General features: G+C 44.6%; 1 protein-coding gene across 2 annotated transcripts in view; it reads left to right on the forward strand.

Moving 5' to 3' along the window:
- Vps13B (vacuolar protein sorting 13B) overlaps positions 1-18,970 on the forward strand; it is a 418,333-nt gene that overhangs the window by 296,027 nt on the left and 103,336 nt on the right. For both annotated transcript variants that reach the window (XM_068386782.1, XM_068386783.1), the window contains 3 exons: positions 7,903-8,040; positions 8,173-8,322; positions 8,588-9,413. In XM_068386782.1, the coding sequence (XP_068242883.1) occupies positions 7,903-8,040; positions 8,173-8,322; positions 8,588-9,413 (1,114 nt within the window). The remainder of the gene's footprint in view (positions 1-7,902; positions 8,041-8,172; positions 8,323-8,587; positions 9,414-18,970) is intronic.

Consider the following 18,970-nt stretch of genomic DNA (forward strand, 5'->3'; position numbering starts at 1 on the left):
TCCCATACTACTATTGAGTATCAAGATGGCGATAATTCCTAATTTTGTAGCGAATTTGCACGGTGGTGTTCCCTGTTGATCTAACCTTTTTGATCGATTCTGCAAGGATTATTATGCAATCTCCAGCTTCTTTCGCCTCTGGAAAGTTGAACATTGATTCTTTACAATGTATATAATTTTAGCTCCAGTTTCACAGTGAAATTAGAGTAATTTATTGTGCTTAGGAGCTAGGCCTGTTACCGGAGGCGCAATGGGGGCTGTCGTTCATTAGGCATTTGTTATTTAGTTAGTAGAATGACTTTCCCGGTTGAAATAGCATTAATAAATTATGACAGCTATTTAGGCATAATTATACTTGTAAAGATACTTATGGTATGCATAATTTTCCTCTTTCCTTGTCAATCGTATACGTTAGAGTTTCGGTGATTTAGGTAACCGAGATCTCGTCTTGCCTAGGTTACCTAGGCGATATATTATACTTTCAGACATTTCCCTGTTTACCCTTGTGTATCGTTTTATCGATTCTAAGGGAGATAGTATATCTCCTAGAATTATATAAATCAATACTTGTCTCCTTGGAGAGTCATGGGTAATCTCTCTTTCCCTCTTGAGTGCCGCCGCAGGCGGCAACCCTTTCTGGTCTTGCCATAGAGTAGCTACTACAGCTTGACTAGGCTAGGGTTTTTTTGTCTCCCACCTTGCCGGCGAGTGTCCGACTTTGGTTTTCGACCGAATCTCAGAGTATTCAGTCTTTTGCCGGCGGCAGGCCGGCAGGGTGAGTAGACACTCCCCTGCCTGCTTATAGCCACCGGCATAGGAGGCTAAGCCTCCCTAAACTGCACCTGGGATGGGGGTATGTTGCCGCCACCTTCTCCCAGCGGTTTAAAAGACTAGTCCTATGCTGGCAGACCCTGGGCTGAAGAATAGACATTCTTCATTCGACTGAAGCATGAACCAACGTCAGAAAAAGAGACGGAACCGAAGGAAGTCATGGTTCTCGACCACGATAAGGCACAGGCACTCTGGTCAAGTAGCCTGAGAAAGGCGGGTTACTCAGTGTCGAAGGTGTTCGCCCTGAGTAAGAGACACCCTACCTTTCTTGCTCCTGCTTCTATAGCATTCCCCTTCACGTGGAAGGTATTTAATTCTGTTGCCAAGGCAGTGGAGGCAGGCAAACCATGCCCTGCACTTGAGGAGTGCAGGCCTCTGTCACTAGCCTTGCCCACGCAGGAGAAGGATTGGAAGGAAGTCCGCATAACCTTTTCAGTAGGGAAACTGGATGCGGACATCGCTGGACGAAAGTTTAGCGAGAATCTCCTTAAACTTTTTGAGTTTCTCTTGTGCAAGGAACAAGAGACAAAGGAGAGACTTGCGGCTTCCTTATCCCTACAAAACTGCATAGAGATGTGTTCAGCCCATCTAAGTACCCCAGACATGCTCATGGTCTTGGCCAGAATGCATATGGCTACCTTAGTAAAAGATCTATATGCCTTTATGAAGGCTAGGAGAGCCTGTAGAGAGTTCGTGTTCGCTGCTGCAACAGTGAAACATGAACCCAGGAAGCTGATATCTTCCAACATCTGGGGTAAAGACCTCTTTTCAAACGAAGTAGTCAAAGAGGTAGTTGAGAAAGCCACCACAGAGAATAGGAGCCTTCTCCAGAAGTGGGGCATCTCTTCAAAGAGGAAGTCTTCCCTGGATGTGGGTCCCCAACCTAAAAGGAAGACGAAAATGTCTAGACTTTTTCTTCGGTCTGTTCAACAACATCCCACAGTTTCTATGACTGCGGTGCCCCAGGTAGGCGGTCGAGGAGGTAAACCTTCTGATCAGTCGAAGCAAAGAGACGCTTCTGGTAGGAGGGAGGCTCCAATAGGATCGTTGGCCCTTCGATCCTTGGGCCCAAGGCCTAATCAAGATTGGACTAGGAAACTAGACATGCCTCCACCATCATTTCCTCAACTCTTCCAACACTCCAACCCCGTATTAGAAGAGTACACCCTATAGCTCTAGAGCATACAGGTTATAAGGAAAACAAAGTTCATAAAATTCCAGGGAAGGCTGTTTTGTGTTCCCAAGAAGGACTCAAGAAAACTCAACAAGTTCAAAAGAAACAGCAAGTTCAGGATGTTAATCCCTCTACACATATGGACCCTATTACAGAAAGGGGTGTTCACTGTCTCGATAGACCTGACAGATGCCTATTGGCAGCTTCTAGTCAGTCGCCCCTCTCCTCCTACCTAGGATTCAAGTTACGGAAGATAAAGTATGTCTTAAGAGCCATACTCCTCGGACTAAATGCACAGTCCCAAGTATCTTCACGAATTGGCGGACGCAGTTGTGCAATAACCATGCCTAGAAACTGTTCAGGTAACAAAGTACCTGGACGAATGGCTGGTGCGGGCAGCACCCAAAGCGGCTGGTCTGCAAGCACCCAAAGAAGTAACCTAGTTCCTGGAACATCGGGGATGCAAAATCAACTTCAAGAAGTCTCGACTTTCTCCAGCTCAAAGGTTTCAATGGCTGGAAAACCATTGGAACATGAGGACACATTGTCTCTCCTTTCTCTTAGGGAAGAAGAAGGAGATCGCAGGGTCGGTCAAGAGACTACTGTAATCCGGCAGGATTTCAAGACGCTAACAGTAAAGAGTACCGAACTCTCTCCAGTTCGCAGCAGTAACAGACCCAGTGCTAAGAGCACAGCTGAAAGATGCATCAGGAGTCTGGAGAAGATACGCATCAAACGCTCGAAGAGATCTAAAATGACCGATATCGGTCTTACATTGATCGCTTCTCAACCCTTGGTTGAAGGCCAAAAGCCTAATGAGGACCGTGCCCGTGCAACTACCTCGACTATCGAAGATCATCCGCATGGATGCCTCGACGGAAGAATGGGGAGTTCTCTCCCATCAGAGGAAAGCCCAAGGGACTTGGTCATCTCTACTCAAGGGCCTTCTCATCTACAATTTGGAAGCCATGGCAGTCCTGTTGATGTTGGGGAAACTCTCTCCACGCAGATCAGCCCTCATCAGGCTTATCTGGGACAGCGAAGTGATAGTGAGATGTCTGAACCGACAAGGCTCAAGATTGTCCCATATAATCTAGGTGATATTAGCCATCCATTACCTAAAGAGATGGCACCTATCAGCAGTTCACTTACAAATGATCCGCAATGTAACAGCGGATGCCCTACTCAGGCTCAAGCCGATAGAGTCAGAATGGTCCACAGACGCAGACCCATTCTCTTCCAGATTGGAACAAATCCCGGAACTGCAGATCGACCTCTTCGTGACGAGCATCATCAAGAAACTACCTCGCTATGTAGCCCCATACAAGGACCCTCTAGAGGAGATAACGATAACGATAGTGTGGAACGGATGGACCCGGAAATTCCTGTTCCTTCCATCCAATCTGCTGCTGAAGGTCCTCAACACGCTGAGATCCTTCCAAGGAAAGGCAGCTTTAGTGGCTCCCAAATAGTCCAAGAGCAACTGGTTTCCTCTAGTAAGGGAACTGAGGCTGAGGCTGGCCCTTGTACTGAACCCAGCACTATCTCAGAGGGTTCAGAAGTTAATTGCCTTCGATTCATCACAGAGAAACCAAAACCTTCATTTCATGATTTTCTCACCCTAGCGGTTAAGAAAAGATTTGGGATCTCAGAAGGCAATATAGACTTCATAGAAGAATACAAGTCTAAGTCAACTAGAAGACAATATGAATCGTCTTGGAAAAAGTGGGTTGCTTTTATTAAAGCAAACGGACAGAAAGAAATTTCAATAAACTTCTGTGTCCTTCTTTATCCACCTCCATAATCAAGGTCTGGCAGCTAACACGATAACTATGTGTAAGTCAGCCTTGACTAGACCTCTTCTATATGCCTTTCAAGTGGATCTGACGAATGACATCTTAACAAGATCCCGAAGGCATGCGCTAGGCTTAGGCTTGCAGCTCCTCCGAAGCCCATCTCATGGTCTTTGGACAAGGTCCTACATTATGCTTCATCTGTGAATAATGAAGATTGTTCTCTCAAGGATCTAACCCAGAAGATTATTTTACTGTGCGCTATAGCCTCAGGGGCTAGAGTTAGTGAAATAGTAGCCCTATCAAGAAATGAGGGCCACATTCAGTTCACAGAAGTGAGAGAACTGAATCTCTTTCCTGATCCAACCTTTCTCGCCAAGAACGAGCGACCCACTAAAAGATGGGGTCCCTGGAGAATCTGCCCTCTGAAGGAAGATGTCTCTCTACGTCCAGTAGAGTGTCTAAAGGTCTATCTTCGTAGAACTTCAGACTTCAGGGGAGGACAGCTCTTCAAAGGAGAAACCTCAGGATCAAACTTATCCCTAAAACAACAGAGGGCGAAACTCACCTACTTCATTCGCAGAGCGGATCTTGACAGTACACCCTCAGGTCATGATCCGAGGAAAATTGCTTCATCACTGAACTTTATTCAGTATATGGACTTTGAGCGTCTTCGCTCATATAGTGGATGGAAATCATCCAGAATGTTCTACAAACACTACGCTAAGCAAGTCCATGAACTAAAGCATTATGTGGTGGCGGCAGGTAGTGTATTAAAACCTGTCGTCTAGTGCTGCGATGAATAGTTAATTGATTGGGACTATCAATTAGGGTGAAAAGGTGTTGACACTTCCAGCGTAATGTCACCATAGTGACACTAAGACTGTTCAAAATCTCAGGTGTGGAATTATACAGATAACACTTGTGCCGTTTGTACGTAGTACACAGTGTTGAAAGTATACAACATTTACAGAATTTATATTGGAAAAATTTATCAAAATTTTCAGTTTTAGAGTGGCACTCATCATCTCTTCCCTTTCAGGGAGGGAAAAATATTTTCTGTATATGTTGCACGTATAATTCCTTTAACATATTACATTTGTTTCACTCGTTATTCCATTTAGTCTTTTATTCGAAATAAATGTCTATTAGAATGTAATTGCGTCATTTTTCGCCCTGCAATTTGCACATTAAAGTTGCCAGAGTTCTCTTACATATTTATTTAAGTAAACTTCATGTCATTGTATGCTTACTGTACAAACAATGGATGTAGTTAACACTGATATTGTTCTGACAATATAGTATATCCAACCGTGAGACCATTTTTATATCTGATGGAAACTTATGTTTGTTCATACTTTATATGCTAACCTTGAGGCCCCTTTTCTACTGTCTAGTATGACTCTTCCCTGTAGGGAGCAGGAAGCACTAACATTGTTTATGATTAGTGGTAATGACGGATAACGGTAACGTCATTTGTCTCAATGGTCCAGATGACCATAGAAAAATTGTCCCAAGGTTAAGGCACCGATGGAAATCCACAGATACAGTACTTTCTAGTAATTCTCTGGTAAACTTCCATCAGGACGACATGGCTTGAGCCCAAAAAACGGATGCGAAAAATCTATTTTTGGGTGAGATAGCCATGTCGTCCTAATGAACCCACCCTCCTTTTCTATAGAAAAGGCCTTCGCAGAATCCCTCCCGAAACTACTATATCTGTAGCACCATGCTCAATGCTACAAGGAATAATCGCCATCTTGATACTCAATAGTAGTATGGGAAATAGGGTAACCTTGATAACGGCTCCCCTTCCAAATTTGCCACTCTTCCCCCTCGAGGCGAAAACGCTGTTCGGGGTGAAGATTGCTATGTTTCGTATCAAGATATATGTCCCCTGGTTTATGCGATATCCTTAAGAGAAATTTTAAAAATGTTCGCGCCAGGAGTTAGAATTCTGGAGACCTAAAGGTAAATTCTCTGGGAATATCACTGTAGTTCATATATCCCTTGGAACCTTCCATCAGGACGACATGGCTATCTCACCCAAAAATAGATTTTTCACTTTTCTCAAAATCAGTTTTTTGGTCTTCAGTTGCTAATTCTCCTCTTAATTTGTTGAACAAGAACTTGCAATCAATTAAATTACTTATTCCTAATAAAGATATTAATCTTTGGCACCGTAGTTCAGTCAGTTCCTTATGCATGTTGAATAAGATTTTTCATAATTCTAACTATCTTTTGTATTCAACTCTACCCAGATTGTACCATCCTGTAGTCAAGCAGTTCATTTCCTAATAGTTATGTCTTCATTGTAAGGGTGAATACTACACAATATTATAGAAGTTTTATTCCATCTTTGAGGAGATTGTGGAATAATCTTCCTCATCAGGCAGTTGAATTGTTTGAACTTTTGAAGTCCAAATTTGCAGCAAATGCTTTATGTTGAAGAGGTTGACATAATTCTCTCCTCATAGTTTATGTGTGACAGATCAATTTTAACGTTGTTGCTGATCTTACGGTATTTTATATTAATTATTCATCACTTCTTACGTAATATACTTATTATCTTATTTCCTTTCTTCACTGTATTTTTTTTTTGTTGGAGCCATTGAGCTTATAGTATCCTGCTTTTTTTCAACTAGGGTTGTACCTTAGCTACTACTACTACTACTACTACTACTAATGATGATGATGATGATGATGATGGAATTATTATTATTATTATTATTATTATTATTGTTATTATTATTTATTATTTATTGTTATTATTTATTATTATCATCATCTTCATCATTATTATTATTATTATTATTATTATTATTAGTATTATTATTATTTATTAGTATTATTATTATTATTAGTATTAGAATTATTGTTATTATTAGTATTATTAGTATTAGTAGTATTACTATTAGTATGAGTATTATTATTAGTAGTATTATTATTAGTATTATTATTATCATTATTATTATTATTATTATTAATTTTATTATTTTTATTTTTTATTATTATTTATTATTATTATTATTATTATTATTATTATTATTATTATTATTATTGTTTAATGTTTATCATTTATTGTTTATTTTTTTGTTTTATTTATTATTATTATTATTATTATTATTATTTCTATTAAGCTACAACCCTAGTAGGAAAAGCAGAATGTTATAGGCCCAGGGTCTCCAACAGGGAAAATAGCCCAGTGAGGAAAGGAAACAAGGAAAAATATAATATTTTAAGAACAGTAACATTAAAATAGATATCTTTTTTATAAACTACAAAAAATTTAACAAAATAGCAGGAAGAGAAATAAGATAGAATAGAGTGCCCGAGTGTAGCCTCAAGCAAGAGAACTCTAACCCAAGACAGTGGAAGACCATGGTACAAAGTTTATGGCACTACCCAAGACTAGAGAACTATGGTTTGATTTTGGAGTGTCCTTCTCCTAGAAGAGCTGCTTACCGTAGCTAAAGAGTTCCTTCTACCCTTATGAAGAGGTGAAGAAGAATTGTTTAGTAATCTCAGTGCTGTCAGGTGTACAAGGACAGAGGAGAATATGTAAAGAATAGGCCAGACTATTTGTCTGTGAGTAGGCAAAGGGAAAGTAACGGTAACTAGAGAGAAGGATCCAATGTAGTACTGTCTGGCCAGTCAAAGGACCCCGTAACTCTCTAGCGGTAGTATTTCAGTGGGTGGCTTGTGCCCTGGCCAACCTACTACCTACAACAACAAGAACAACAACAACAACAATAACAATAACAACAACAACAACAACAACAACATCATCATCATAATCATCATAATAATGTGATGATGATGATAATGATGATATTAGTAATAATAGTGGTTATAATAATAATAGTAATTACAACAACAGCAACAACAATAACAACAACAACAACCACAATAATAATAATAATAATAATAATAATAATAATAATAACAGGATACTGAACAACCTAAATGAATTACTGTACATCAGAAGCCAAAGCTTATTTTTATGTCAGAAGATGGAATTGGTATACAGTATTTGAGAACCATGTACCATATGTATATACAGTACTATATATATAAATGTGCTATATATCTTTTTTATTACAGATGATTGTCAAGGGTCGTGGCAACATTCACACTCTTCATTGTGATAATAGTGTTTCACATCATCTTACATTCCAACTAAACCCTGAGCTTGAAGTGTCAAGCCCCCCTATCCCACTTTCTCGTGGAATGGCTGATCAGGTATTTATGGAGTTGGTTTATGTTTTTTCTTTAACTTGAAATAGGTTTGTGAAGTTTTGGAAATTCATTTGCCAGAAGTGTAAAGAGATATAAAAACAATTGCATATCTAACCAGGGTGACTTTTATTCCAGATGAGACTGTCTCAGTCTCAAGATTCTGTGGATATATCTCAGTACCTCCAGCAATTGTTTGATGGACCAGAAGATAGATGGCCGTATATTGATACTTCAGATTTTATGGGTGATGTTCTTTTTGCTGACCAGCCAAAAATTGATTTGCAGGTCAGTATCTGAAGGAATAGAGTTTTATTTTGTTTTGAAAGTACTTTTCTGAATGATAATTAATTTTTTTTGCTTATAAGATGGAATTATTTGAAAGCTGGGTGAAATGTAACCCATTATTAATTTCACACACTTTTTCTGTTTGAGATATACTTTATATTGATAGTGTATTGATGTTATGAATTTCTATTTGTAGTAGATTTTCTGTGCATTTTATTCTACTGTATCAGGTATATTTTAGACAAAATATCTTTTTGTTTAACAGGTTGGGTTTTCAAGCCTTTCTCCATACTGCAGCACGTTGGTTGTTGATATTCGCCCTTGGGCCTTGGTGGTTAATCATACTGGTATTGAAATATTGCTCCAGGAAGTTGAATCGCCCAACTCATGGTTTGTTCCACCTGGAGCAGTATTTGCCCCACCAAAATTTGATGGACTATTTACTATTGGCCTTGTAGACAAAGAAGAACATTTCCACACAGCGTCCTTGCAGTTTTCAAAAGAAGATAGGTGGTACAGCCTTAAGTTTGAAGGACAGATACCCCGAGAGGGATCCATTAATCTGCGCATCCCAACACATGATAAAGTATGTTTCATTACTGTGCTCTCTAAGTATGAGGAGAATATCCAGATCATGCATTTGGTTCCTACATATTCTATTGCAAACAACACCTTGGAAGAAATGACTGTGCGATCAATGTACGTTTACTCGGGTGAAATCAAAGTGCAACTCCCCATATCTCTGCCAACCATGCAGTTGTGTTCAAAGTCAAGCAACAGTGAAATGAGGGAATCTGCAATTCTTTTCTGGCATATCCTGAAGGACCCAGGATCTTCAAGTTCAGACGAAGAAATATGTTGTATTCAAATTGGCCAGAATGGTTACCATGGACACCCTGTAATTATTAGAGATGGTCTTGCTGACCAGAGGATGACCTTCACATTGCCAAGCAAGGAAAGTGGCCCGATTCTCAATAGATCGTTTTTGATAACAGCTCATAAGCATTTTGGTCAAGTCAAAATGATTGTTCAAGTTGATCCTTCCCCACAGATGATTTTGCACAACAATACTAAGGCTCTTTTGATATTAGGTAAATATTGGTACATATATTTATATTTTTATTTGTTCCGACACAGATACAAACCTTTCGCTATTTATAGGGTATTACTTTCAACAATGCTGAAAACCAGCCAAGACAATTTTAGTGAGGGATAATTACCCCATACGCTATTTAGCGGAAGGGGGTTGGGGTAGACTGGCTACCCCGCTCAATCACACCTGTCGGTTCAGTAACCACTTTTACTTTTGGCTCGGTAGAGTGCAGACTCTCCCGTTAAAACAAACTGCCTTGACCTTATTACTTTTCCTTTTTCTTTTGTGTGTATCGGTGTGTGCTTGGTTATTGTCGCGCTATGCGGATATGTCCAGGTATTGAGGGCCGCCGCTGCGGTACCTTCGTGTTGTCTGTGGAGGCGGACCCTCACCCTTTATGCCCGGCTTGCCAGGGACGTCAGTGTTCGCGGGACAACACCTGTTCCGAGTGTAGGGAGTGGCCTGCCTCCCAGTGGGAGAGGTTTGCGCGTAAAAAGAAGTCGAAGCGTGAATCTTCGCTTTCGGGGTCCTTCTCGAAATCAAAGAAATCGTGGGCTTCTGCTTTTGTTCACCATTCCCAAATCCTCGGGCAGGCATCCTTCCTCACAGCCTCTCAGGCAGCCGGAAGCGAGCACCTCCTCGGCAGTCTCCCTATCCCCAGTTTATCCAGTTGACGACTTCGACCCACTCCGGGCTCCTATGGATGAGAGCTCGGACGTGGAAGGGCAGAGCGATCTCGAGGATGACGCTCTGCCAGCAGCCGCTAGCCCTAAGCATACGGAGGATGAGAGGAAGGAGTCGGAACATGCCTTCTGGCAGGTCCTAGCCTGCATCCGTTCCCTCAATGGGCTACCAGATCCATCAGCAGCCCCTCTGGATGGAAAAGAAATGGTCCTTGGCCAGTTCTATGACACTCAGAAACCTCAGAGGACCAGTGCAGCTTTGCCCTGGTCAGAGGGGTTAAAGAGTGCCAAGCAGAAGGTAGTGTCCGAGGCAACTGGGTCTACCTTCTGTCTCCGCTCCAGCTCGTCCTCCAAGCTCCTACCACCTCCGTATGTGTTTCAGAGGAGGTGTTACGAGATCCTTGGGGAATCTCTTCCAACGCGGCCTCTCGACCACTCTATAGAGGCACTCTCGAAGGCCCCACCTTTCGATAAACTTACGGGACTTCGTCTCCTTTTTGGCCTCTGAAATCCTGAACCAGGAAAAGGTGGCGAAGTATGCCATGCAGGCTACTTTGTGGCTTGACTTCTGGTTAGGATCCTTAGGACAACTGATACGGTCTAAGAACCTGTCTCGGGAGTCCTCCAGGAAGTCTTTGGAAACTTTCCTATTGTCTGGCACTCAAGCCATCGAGTTCCTCTCCCATCAGGTAGTGAACCTTTGAGCCAACACTATCCTGAAGAGGAGAGATGCCATCATAGGCAGGTTCCATAGACATCTCCCTCAGGCCGAAGTAGCGAGACTGAGAAATGCTCCTTTCGAGGGCAATTCATTGTTCCATCCCGAGGATGTCGAGCGGGTGGTAGAGAGGTGGAGGAAGTTCAGCCAGGACTCCCTCATCCAAAAGGTCTTAACAGCTAGACCTTACCCCTCTCGGCCACAGCGGAAAGCACAGCAAAACCTGCAACCATAAAGGGCTAGAGACCCAAAACAGCAGGGTAAAAAGAGTGCAAAGCAGACCTTTCACAGCTACAGATCCTTTGTGGAGGAAAGGGAAAGAAGGGATCTGGCCGAGGCTGGTCCCAATAGGACAAGCAATCATCCCATTTGCCCACCTGTGGGGGGATGCCTGCAAAGCCGCTTGCAGAGGTGGCTTCACCACGGGGCCGAACCCTGGACGGTCTAGATGATTCGTTCAGGGTATTGTATCCTATTCATACTCTCTCTCCCTCCACTGACTCAAGTGCTGATTCCATCGAACTCCTGTGCGAAGGGATCCGCACGGGAGTTTCCCCTCAGGGAGTTTCCCCTCAGGGAGTTTCCCCTCAGGGAGTTTCCCCTCAGGGCAGAAGTCCAGTCCATGTTGGAGAAAGACGCTCTCCAGGAGGTCCTTGACAGGTCCCCAGGCTTATACAGTCGACTCTTTCTTGTGAAAAAGGTGTTTGTAGACTGGAGACCAGTCATCAACCTCTCGGCCCTGAACAGGTTTGTCGAACAGACACCTTTCAGGATGGAGACGGCCGACACAGTCAGACAGGCGATAAGACCTCAGAACTTCATGTGCACTCTAGATCTAAAGGACGCATTCTTCCAGATCCCAATTCACCCGTCTTCCAGGAAGTATCTGAGATTCATGTTCAATCGGAAGCATTACCAGTTCAGGGTACTGTGTTTCGGTCTTTCCACAGCACCCCAGGTATTCACGAGAGTATTCGCCCTAGTATCGTCTTGGGCTCACAGAGTCGGCATCCGTCTCCTAAGATACTTGGACGACTGGCTGATTCTGGCAGACTCGGAGGCGGCCGTTCTCCGCCACCGAGACGAGCTTCTAAGGTTTTGCCAGGATCTGGGGACCGTGGTAAACCTCGAGAAGTCTCATCTGCTCCCCTCTCAAGAACTGGTATACCTAGGCATGGGATTAGACATCCTAAGGCACAAAGTGTTCCCATCAGACGAAAGGATCCAGAGACTGAGGGAGATAGCACAGGTCTTCCTTAGTAGGAAGTGCTCCCGGCGCAGTATTGGCTTCGTCTTCTCGGTCACCTCTCTTCCCTGACCCGACTGGTCCCCAACAGTTGCCTCAGGATGAGATCCCTCCAGTGGTGACTAAAATCCCAAATGCCCGTGGAACCAACTCTCCGATTCCCGGGATCACCTAGTCCACATAGGGCTAGAGGAACAGTTGGACCTCAGGTGGTGGCGGGCGGAGCCAAACCTCTGCAAAGGGGTCGATCTTCTTGTCTCTCCCCTGGAGTTGATACTTTTACCGGATGCATCAAAAGAAGGGTGGGGGGCTCACATGCTGCACCATTACATCTCCGGCCAAGGGTCTGAATCAGAAAGCTACCAGTACATCTTAGAGATGAGGGCAGCCTTTCTGGCCCTCAAAATGTTCCACCAGGTCCTGGCATGGTACTCCGTGGGGTTGATGAGCGACAACACCACGGTAGTAGCTTATCTAAGCAAACAGGGCGGTACCTTTTCGCAGCAGCTGTGCCATCTTGCAGTATAGATACTCAGATGGGCAAAGGACAACTCAGTGACTCTATCAGCTCGCTTCATTCTGGGCAAGCGGAATGTGCTAGCGGGCAAGCTGAGCAGAGCGACTCAGTTGACACCGAGTGGTCTTTGAATTCTCTGATAGCCAGCAAAGTCCTGACTATGTGGGGTTCCCCGACTGTGGATCTGTTCGCAATGGCCCGGAATTTCAGGCTGCTGTTGTACTGCTCCTCAGTCCTGGATCCCCAGGCTCTTTGACAAGATGCTTTTCAACAACAGTGGATAAACCTAGACGCTTACACGTTTCCCCCATTCTGTCTGATGAGAAAAGTCCTCAACCAGGTACAAGCAAGCAACAACTTGCAAATGGCCCTCGTAGCTCCGCTATGGCAGCACGCAGAGTGGTTCCCGTATCTTCTGCATCTCCTCACGGAGATCCCGAGGGCGCTCCCTCCACAGCTGACCTCCTCAAACAACCACATGCCAACATCTTCCACCAAGCTGTAGCTTCACTTCAACTTCACGCCTGGAGACTATCGAGCACCTCCTCACACAGAGAGGCTTTTCGCAACCGGTTGCATAAAGAATGGCTGGACACCTCAGGAGATCCACAGAGGCAGTCTACCAGGCAAAGTGGTCAGTTTTATGTAGTTGGTGTCTTGGAAGGGGTATCTCTCCCCTCGATGCCTCTGTTCCATCTATAGCAGAGTTTCTTGTATACCTCTCTCGGTCTCGGCAGTCAAAGGCTACCGCTCAGCCTTGAGTCTCACCTTTAGACTGAAAGGAGTTGATATTTCCTCCTCGTTGGAACTTTATTTGCTCATACGTAGTTACGAGCTTACTTTTCCCCAGGCAGAGCTAAGACCTTCCCCTTAGAACGTGGTTCGTGTCTTCAGGTCTCTGAAGGGCTTCCCCTATGAACCCCTACGCCAGGCCTTCGATCCCCACCTCACGTGGCAGACGGTGTTCCTGCTCGCTCTGGCTTCGGCCAAAAAAGTCAGCAAACTTCATGGTCTATCTGCTGATGTCTCCCACTCTAGGAGATGGGGGGAAGTAATCCTCAACTACATCCCTGAGTTTGTAGCTAAGACTCAAAATCCGGGTGTGCCGGACTCCAGGTTCGGCCCATTTCGTATACTGTAGAGAGTCTTCATTCTGTAACCCAAGATCCAGACGTATTGGTACTATGTCCAGTAAGGAGTCTGAGGTGTTACTTAAAAAGAACAACAAAAGCTCGCCCCCGTGTACAAGCACTTTTTGTCAGCACGGGGAAGGTCAAGAGGAGGGTCACGAGGAATACTATTTCCTCCTGGATAAGGAAAGTAATTGGATACGCTCTCTATCCAGACCCTCCTCTGTCCAACCAACCCAGAGCTCATGACGTCAGAGGCATTGCAACGTCATTGGCGTTCAAGAAGAATTTTTCTTTGGTACAGGTATTGCAAGCGGCCGTGTGGAAGCGTCAGATGACCTTCACAGCCCACTACCTGAAAGACGTAATCCACAGGAGCATGGAAACCTTTTCCATTGGTCCTGTGGTGGCCACACAACAAGTGATCTAATGCCTCAGGTTCCTTGATGGACAAGTAGCAGAGGGTTGAGGGCTGAGGTTACCTGGGTTAGTCTGGGGTGAATGAAAAGAATGTCTGACTCCCTTCTTTCTTTCACCTTCTCCCCCCCTTGGGAAATAGCTGCGCAAGACCGAAGCATAGCTGACCTCACCCCTCTGCAGGTAAGATTAATTTCCCCTGTGCATCCTGAGTATGAATAAATACTTAGTTACGTCACTAATACCTCATGAGGGAGGGTATTGGATATGTCTTAGAACTCATGCCTATCCTCGAGTTCCTACGTAAAGACAGAACACGAGTCTCTCTCACACAAACTTCTGCAGGCCGCTATCATTGAGTTACCTTGTAACTACTTTGATTTTAGTGAGGGTAGGGTTCCTACTAATTAGATCAATGATCAATTAGAGGGAACCCCGGGTCATGACCAAGGCCAGTTGGTAGAACTTCCTCCCTCCTAAGAGTAAGTCACTGTATAAATAGCGAAAGGTTTGTATGTGTGTTGGAACAAATAAATTTGGAAAAAATTTGTATTTTTCCTAACATACAAACCTGGAGCTAGTTATACAAATTGGCCCCACACCCTGTCCCCCTTGAAGTCCTGCCAGAAAGTTAAAGTGGTTACTTAACCGCCAGGTGTGAGTGAGCGGGGTAGCCAGTCTACCCCAACCCCCTTCCGCAAACTAGCGGATGAGGTAATTATCCCTCACTAAAATTGACTTGGCTGGTTTTCAGCTTTGCCGAAAGTAATACCCTATAAATAGCTCCAGGTTTGTATGTTAGGAGAAATACAAATTATTTCCAAATTTGTTATTTGTTCGGACGTAGATACAAACCCTCCGCTATTTATAGGGTATACTTTCGGCGCAGCTGAAAGACGAGCCATGATAATTTTAGTGAGGGATAACTACCCATCCGCTAGTTAGCGGGGGTGTGTAGACTGGCTACCCCGCTCACTCACACCTCTTGGCTGAGTAACCACTTTACTTTATGGTTCGGTAGAGGACGTACATGCTGCCCTTCTCTCCCGCAAAGACTTGCCTTGATGTTTTTTGTTTATTTTATTTTTTTTTTCTTGGGTGTTTTCATTTATCTTACATATATATGTGTGTATATATATGTATAAATGGAAGTATACTTTGTTAGATTTGTGTAACTTTAATTGATGTTGACAACGTATCCGATTACGTCCGCCGTAAGGGAGTTGTCATTGCCGTCCTAACCTGCGACTGATGGTCGGCAGGTTCTCTGCACTGCCGTGTGTTTGTTTCATTACTGAATTAAAGTGTATAACAGTTCAGCTCCCTTTGAGGAATTATCTTACAAGGAAGGTTACTTATTCGCTGAATAGTGTATTTTGTGCAACGGAGCATGAATTGTATTTGATAACAACTTCCTTTTTTCACAGGTAACAGCGATGTAGAACACAAGGTCGAGTGCTACAGCCACCCTGTTCGTTATCCTGCGCTCCATGTGGTAGCTCGTGAGCTGCCCTCATTACGAGGTAGCATTCACCGTCAACCTTCAACTTGATGTTCCTCCTTCGAGGGGAACTTCTCTCTCTCTCTCTCGTAAAAGAGAGAGAGAGAGAGAGTGATTTTTGTTTACGCCTATGGTTTTTTTCCCATAGAGCTGGGAGAAAGCTTTACTTAGGCTATGTCCTTTTGCGGGAGGACTTCTCTCTCGTTTTCGAGAGAGATTTTTTACGCCTACGCTTTTTTCCTATAGAGCTGGGAGAAAGCTTGCCATAGGCGATGTCCTCCTTCTCTCTCGTTCTCGAGAGAGAGTTTCTTACGCCTACGCTTTTTTCCCATAGAGCGGGGAGAAAGCTTGTCTTAGGTGATGTCCTTCTTCGGGAGGACTTCACTCTCGTTCGCGAGAGAGATATTATTAAACATACGCTTTTATCCCATAGAGCTGGGAGAAAGCTTGCCTTTGGTTATGTCCTCCTTCGGGAGGACTTCACTCTCGTTAGAGAGAGAGATATCATACGCCTACGCTTTATTCCAATAGAGCTGGGACAAAGCTTGTCTTAGGCGATGTCCTTCTTCAGGAGGGCTTCACTCTCGTTCGCGAGAGAGATATTTTACACCTACGCTTTATTCCCATAGAGCTGGGAGAAAGCTTGTCTTGGGCGATCTCCTTTGGGAGAACTTCCGTCTCGTTTGCGAGAGATAACTTGTAGGAGTTTGCTGATCCACCAAGGGCGATGGCAGAGCTTTCTCTGAAGCAGGTTTTCCTTGTTCCTGGGCGAAAGACCGCCTCTGGGCATTGGCAGTCCCCCGTTACGCTTTTGGTTCTCCTTCAGGGGCGGAGCGAGAGCCTTATATTAAGTGACATTCTTCTTCGGGAGAACAAACCTCTTTTGCGGAGGTGTTATCTTTGAACCTGCTGGTTCTCCTTGATCCTTCGGGGTCTCGTTACGATGACCCTTTGGGCTGGCGTGATCGTTGAGCCTTCGGGCATTCGTCTTGTTGATCCTGCGGGTTCTCATGACAGTAGGAGTCCTTCGGGAGCGGAGACTCCGCTTGAAACCTTCGGGTTTCAGTTACGCTGAACCTTCGGGCTCTCGTAATGATGGTAACCTTGAGCCTTCGGGAACTTGTGCCATCAATCACGCTGACCTTTCGGGATCTCGTGACAGAGGAACCTCGGTTCCTTGTTACGCTGATCCTTAGGGATCTCGTAACATTAGTTACGCTGACCCCTTGGGCTCTCTAACTTTAGACACTTGGATACTTTGGTGTTTTGTGACGGAAACTTTGGTTTCCCGTTACGCTGCGCCTTCGGGGTCTCGTAATATTAGTTACGCTGAATGAATCCCTGGGGTCTTGTAACTTTAGTCACTCTGACACTTCAGTGTTTTATGACAAGGAAACTTCGGTTTCTCGTTACGCTGACCCTTCTGGGTCTCGTAACATTAGTTACGTTGAACCCTTGGGCTCTCGTAACTTTAGTCACTGACACTGCCGTGTTTGGTGACAGGGAAACTTCGGTTTCTCGTTACGCTTATCCTTCTGGGTCTCGTAACATTAGTTACGTTGAACCCTTGGGCTCTCGTAACTTTAGTCAACGACACTTCGGTGTTTGGTGACAGGGAAACTTTGGTTTCTCGTTACACTGATCCTTCAGGGTCCCGCTTTAGTTACGCAGAACCCTTGGGCTGTCGTAACTTTAGTCACTCTGACACTTCGGTGTTTAGTGACAGGGAAACTTCTGTTTCTCGTTGCGCTGACTCTTCGGGGTCTTGCAACACAGGCTACATTAGGCCTATGGTCTCTAGTGCCCTTAATTACGCTGATCCTTCGGGGTCTCGTGACAGAGAAACGGTCGTTTGTCGTTTGCACTGATCCTTCGGGGTCTCACAACGCAGTTCACGCTGAACCTTTGGGTTCTCGTGATCATAGCAATACTTATATGTCAGAGTTTGTGGGCTCTCCTTGTGTTGACCGTTCGTGCTCACACAACACAGGCTATCGTGAACCTTCGGGTGAATGTAGTAGTGAGTACTCTCACCACACTGAGAGCTCTCGCGCGCAAATTGGATCGCACGACCAACCTTTTGCCCGCACGGACAATTGGGCACGCACGACCGGTTTGGCGTGCACGACCAAATTGACGCGCACGACCAGATTAGCATGCACGACTAAATTGGCGTGAACAACCGGATTGGCGTGCACAACCGGATTGGCGCGCATGACCGGATTGGCGCGCACGACCGGATTGGCGCGCACGACCCAATTGGCGCGCACGTCCAATTTGGCGCGCACGGCCAAATTGGTGCTCACGACCGATGTGGCGCACAGGACCAAATTGGCGCGCACGACCATATTGGCGCACATGATCAGAGTGGAGCGCACGAACAACGAGGCGCACACAATCAATTGAAGTGCGCGAACAACTCTTATGACAGAGTTTTTCGGACTCTCATTGCGCGAAGTGTTCACGAGTGCACAAGAGGTTTACTCTTATGACAGAGTTCTCAAACTCTCGTCTCGTGAATTGTTCGCGCGCGTCCATCGTCATCGGGAGTTTTACTCCGATGACAGAGGGAGGCCTGCTGCCTAAGGGTTACGAATTATTACAGGTAACTATGACACAGTTCCTTTGGTTCCTGGTCACGTAACACGTTTCTTGAAAATTCCATCAGGAATCGGCGACAGAGTTCCTGCGGGTTCTCGGCATAACATCCCTGAAGGTCATGAGAAAGGAATTCACAAATAGATTCTAAACCCCTAGGTTCTCATTTGAATATCTCTGTTTTCCGCGATCCAGAGATTTCTGAAAACTCTATGGTCGACACCCCCCCCCCCTCTATGGGATGGGTCTTCCAAGGGTTTGACGTAATACGTCACTCTACACTCCCAACTGATTACTATATCAGCTAGTCTGGTTTTACCAGCACCGATCCTTTTGTTTTCGAACGAACCACTGTCATTTTTCCTCCACCTTCCCACTTCGAGTGGTTTGGTTAGCAGACGGAAATGAGCAGGGAATGAAAAATTCTTTGAATTCCAGTTCATTTCCCCTGGCAGGCCTTGCCTGATTTAGACGGTAGTTTTATCACTAGCGAGAAAGCATTCGATGGCAACCCCTTTGGGTAAGCGATCGATGGCAATTATGTCTGGCCTACTTGAAGCAAACTCCCACATATGAGACTTCACCCTTTTTCAGGAGACTCGTTCCTGAGAAGTTTTTACAAAACTCCAATGGGTGTTGTTAAAACTTCATAAAGGCCTAAGGCCTTCCCGGAGCATGCACTCCAGCCAAGACAAAACCTCGAGATTATTGTCTTAAACTCAGTTCTACCGTTTGATGGAGGCAG

Source organism: Palaemon carinicauda, chromosome 14, assembly GCF_036898095.1.
Source record: "Palaemon carinicauda isolate YSFRI2023 chromosome 14, ASM3689809v2, whole genome shotgun sequence".
Classification (NCBI taxonomy): domain Eukaryota; kingdom Metazoa; phylum Arthropoda; class Malacostraca; order Decapoda; family Palaemonidae; genus Palaemon; species Palaemon carinicauda.